This window comes from Babylonia areolata, chromosome 3 (assembly GCF_041734735.1).
Source record: "Babylonia areolata isolate BAREFJ2019XMU chromosome 3, ASM4173473v1, whole genome shotgun sequence".
NCBI lineage: Eukaryota > Metazoa > Mollusca > Gastropoda > Neogastropoda > Buccinidae > Babylonia > Babylonia areolata.
The window spans coordinates 27,046,231-27,049,928 of record NC_134878.1 but is presented as its reverse complement, the minus strand read 5'-3'; the positions used below and the strand labels follow the sequence as shown (position 1 = coordinate 27,049,928).

At 40.5% G+C, this 3,698-nt stretch overlaps 1 protein-coding gene across 1 annotated transcript in view; it reads right to left on the bottom strand.

Annotated features, from left to right (window-relative positions):
• Nucleotides 1-210: 210 nt before the first annotated feature.
• The window catches only part of LOC143280270 (uncharacterized), a 14,546-nt gene continuing 11,058 nt past the window's right edge, over nt 211-3,698 (bottom strand). The window contains exon 5 of the mRNA XM_076584901.1: nt 211-2,116. Coding sequence (XP_076441016.1) covers nt 1,620-2,116 — 497 coding nt within the window. The 3' untranslated portion in view covers nt 211-1,619. The remainder of the gene's footprint in view (nt 2,117-3,698) is intronic.

Here is a 3,698-nt window from a genome sequence, read left to right as displayed (position 1 = left end):
GCGATCTATTTACCTTTCGTTTTTATGTCTGGTTTATTTGGAAACGTCATGACCATCGTCATTATGCGACGTATGTCGTCAGATGACTCCACCGTGAATATCTACTTCACGGCAACAGCAATAATGGACACCATATTTCTGTGCGTTTCCACACTGCCAACATGGGTAAGAGGAATTTCTGACTTCATCTTAACGGCCACACATGACGTGGTCTGCAAAGTTATCTCCTGGCTGTACGGAGGGGGCGGCACGATCAGTTGTTGGTATCTGGTGTGTATGACTGTGCACAGAGCAATGTCTGTTGTGTGGCCACATCGTGTCAACTTACTGTGTACACGCCGAACTGTATTTCTAGTACTTACAGGAGTCACTGTCTTCTTTGCCTTACTGTACTCACATTATCTCATTGGCTTCCATCTAAGTTATTACCCCAGTCATGGGAGATCTTTCTGTGTAGCAAATTACGATGACAAAATCTATATGTATTTTTTTGAAAAGATATTTGTTTACCTAGAACTATTAGTGTACTCTTTTCTGCCATTCATGTTCTTAGCTGTGTCGAACAGTGTTCTTGTCTGGAAACTCAATGTGTCAGTCAAAGCAGCTGGCAGCCACTTAAGCCAAGGGGATTCTGAGCAAGTTCAAGCCCGTAAGAAAGCAGCTGACTCTGTGACTTTGACTGTTATTGTAGTGTCCATGTCTTTATTAGTTTTGACTTTGCCAGCCTCCCTCAATTATATTCTGCAATATTTTTATCCAAGTTACGGAATATTATCTGCCTCCGATATGGCCAAATCAGTGTTCATTACTACCATGTGCTCTTTACTCATGCACACCAACAGTGCAGTGAATTTCTACCTGTACTGTCTGACGGGAAGGAGGTTCAGGGAGGAGTTCATCAAGGTCATGTGGTGTGGGAGGAACAGACTTCAGCATGGTGCTCATCACTGACAGGAGATGTCACTGAACACACCACACGTCTGTCCCTGTACCCTTCTACTTCCGATATGAACCTGGATTAAAAGATGGACAGGGGGAACGTTCAGGCTGAACTTGACCACCCTGGATGTAGATGAGGATAGCAGAGTTAGAAATAAGCTAGTTTCCATTTCACACATACACAGGTGCATAAATGTACCGCATTTTATTGATCCATTTGTTTCCTTATTTTCTATTTATTCAGTCTTTTTGTTTATTGTTATCACCATTGTTTTCTCTTCGAAGTCCTTTAGTGCAAATGCCTGAAGAAAATCATAAAATCTTCAAAATCATTGATAGTCTGTCCACACATATTGCGATGGAACACTTTAAGTAGATTGCTTGAATGACGTGCTTTGAATTAATCCTCATTATCACAATAGATATGGGCAGAAAGAGAGGGGGTAGTGAGAGAACGGGTAGAGACTGCATAACGTACACGACTGGTCAGTTTGATTGCACAACCAATAGCAAAAACAACAAAAAACAAATACAATCAACAGCATCAAAGACTTCAGTTGATAAAAATACCTAACTTATAATGAATGCGCTAATATCATTAAGGATTCATTTCCTTCGCATTTGATTTATTTGAAAGGGTTGAATAGAGTACCAAGTCCTTCTCTCTTTGCAATACGCAGCTAGTCGCCACCATCAGACTTCACAAGGCCAACACCGCCAGGGCTTTCGATATTAGGTGCTTCTCTCTTTGCAATACGCAGCTGGTCGCCACCATCAGACTTCACAAGGCCAACACCGCCAGGGCTTTCGATATTAGGTGCTTCTCTCTTTGCAATACGCAGCTGGTCGCCACCATCAGACTTCACAAGGCCAACACCGCCAGGGCTTTCGATATTAGGTGCTTCTCTCTTTGCAATACGCAGCTGGTCGCCACCATCAGACTTCACAAGGCCAACACCGCCAGGGCTTTCGATATTAGGTGCTTCTCTCTTTGCAATACGCAGCTGGTCGCCACCATCAGACTTCACAAGGCCAACACTGCCAGGGCTTTCGATATTAGGTGCTTCTCTCTTTGCAATACGCAGCTGGTCGCCACCATCAGACTTCACAAGGCCAACACCGCCAGGGCTTTCGATATTAGGTGCTTCTCTCTTTGCAATACGCAGCTGGTCAGTGTCTGTTGACAAGCAGATGAAAAAAAGAAAGAATTATTATCAGTAGTAGTAGTAGTGTCTGTCTCTCTGTCTTGGTGTGTGTGTGTGTGTGTGTGTGTGTGTCTGTGTCTGTGTCTGTCTGTGTCTGTGTCTGTGTGTCCGTGTCTGTACGATGCACAATGCACTAATCTTAATATAACTAAACAGTACGAATACAATACATTACATTAACTGAATGCGTAACAGGAAAAGAAAGTGTAAGATGACAAAGACGTATACAGAACAAAAACATAGGGCATACATGGTGCATTTTTGTGTGTGTGTGTGTGTGTGTGTGTGTGTGTGTGTGTGTGTGTGTGTGTGTGTGTGTGTGCGTGTGTGTGTGTGTGTGTGTCCAGATATTCAATGATGAACTTGACAGTCATCATTTTCCGGGATGCCAAAAGAATACTTATGATATATAAAATTTAAGATTGATGATTGTGTTTTTCACGTGCGTTGTATGGATCTGCTGCTTGTGTGATCTGAAAGGTTGCAATAGGAATGAAAGAATATGATGAATGGTTTGATGAAAAGTGTCAACGAAAAAGAAGAGAGTAGTAAAGGGTCTTCTTAGGAGTTTCCAGTGGTACAAAACTGAAGAGAATCGTAAACAGAGCTATGAAAATGAACGAAAAGGACATTACGGTTAAAAAAAAAATTAAAGCATTCGATCAAAATTCGAGCTTAGTCTGTTCAACGATAAGATCAGTGAATGATAATTTTATTATTTTCATTTAAGAAAAATATAACATTAGCTGTCAGCAGTGGTACGATCATTTGCTGTAGTCTTTACAACAATTAATAACACTAACCCCGAGAATGATGTAGTGTTTGATGACGCTGGGGATTCTAATGAACCTTTAATTATGAACGACCCAATCAGTAGACAAAAAGTAATTGACAGCTTAAAGAAATTAAAAACAGGTAAAAGATCAGGGCCAGACAGAATCTGGATTGAGATGACAAAACAAGCAAATACATCTGTTGGCGATTTTCTATGTGCTGGGGATTTTCTCGTTGTACCGTTAACAAATTATTTTGTGATGGAATCTTCCCTGCGGACAGGGTAAATAAATCATCGTTCCAGTATATAAAATGGAGACTAAACAATCCGGATAACAATCGTGGAGTTGCTCTTACCAGCATATTAGTAAACTTTGAATAAAAGATCAACAAAATGGGCAGAACAGGAAACAATACTGAAAACAAGCCGGATTTAGGTGGGGGATATAGCACCATAGATCACATGTTTACTCCTTTTATGCGAACACAGCTACTGAAAAATTCAAAATTGTGTGTTGCCTTTGTGAATTTTAGGAAAGTCTTCGACTCTGTTAACAGGAACATGTCGTGGAATATTTTGCGAACAAGTGGAATGAATGACAAGTTACACATGGCGATGCCAGGGACTAAGATATGAAGAAGGCTTTATTTTGGAATTTACAGACTTACTTGTTGCTTCATATAAACAAAGTTCGCGTTCTGGAATGAAAAATTACAGAAAATATAATTGATTTCTTTTAGTTTTAAGAGTATGCTCAAGCCAGGAAAATATGTTAGTGT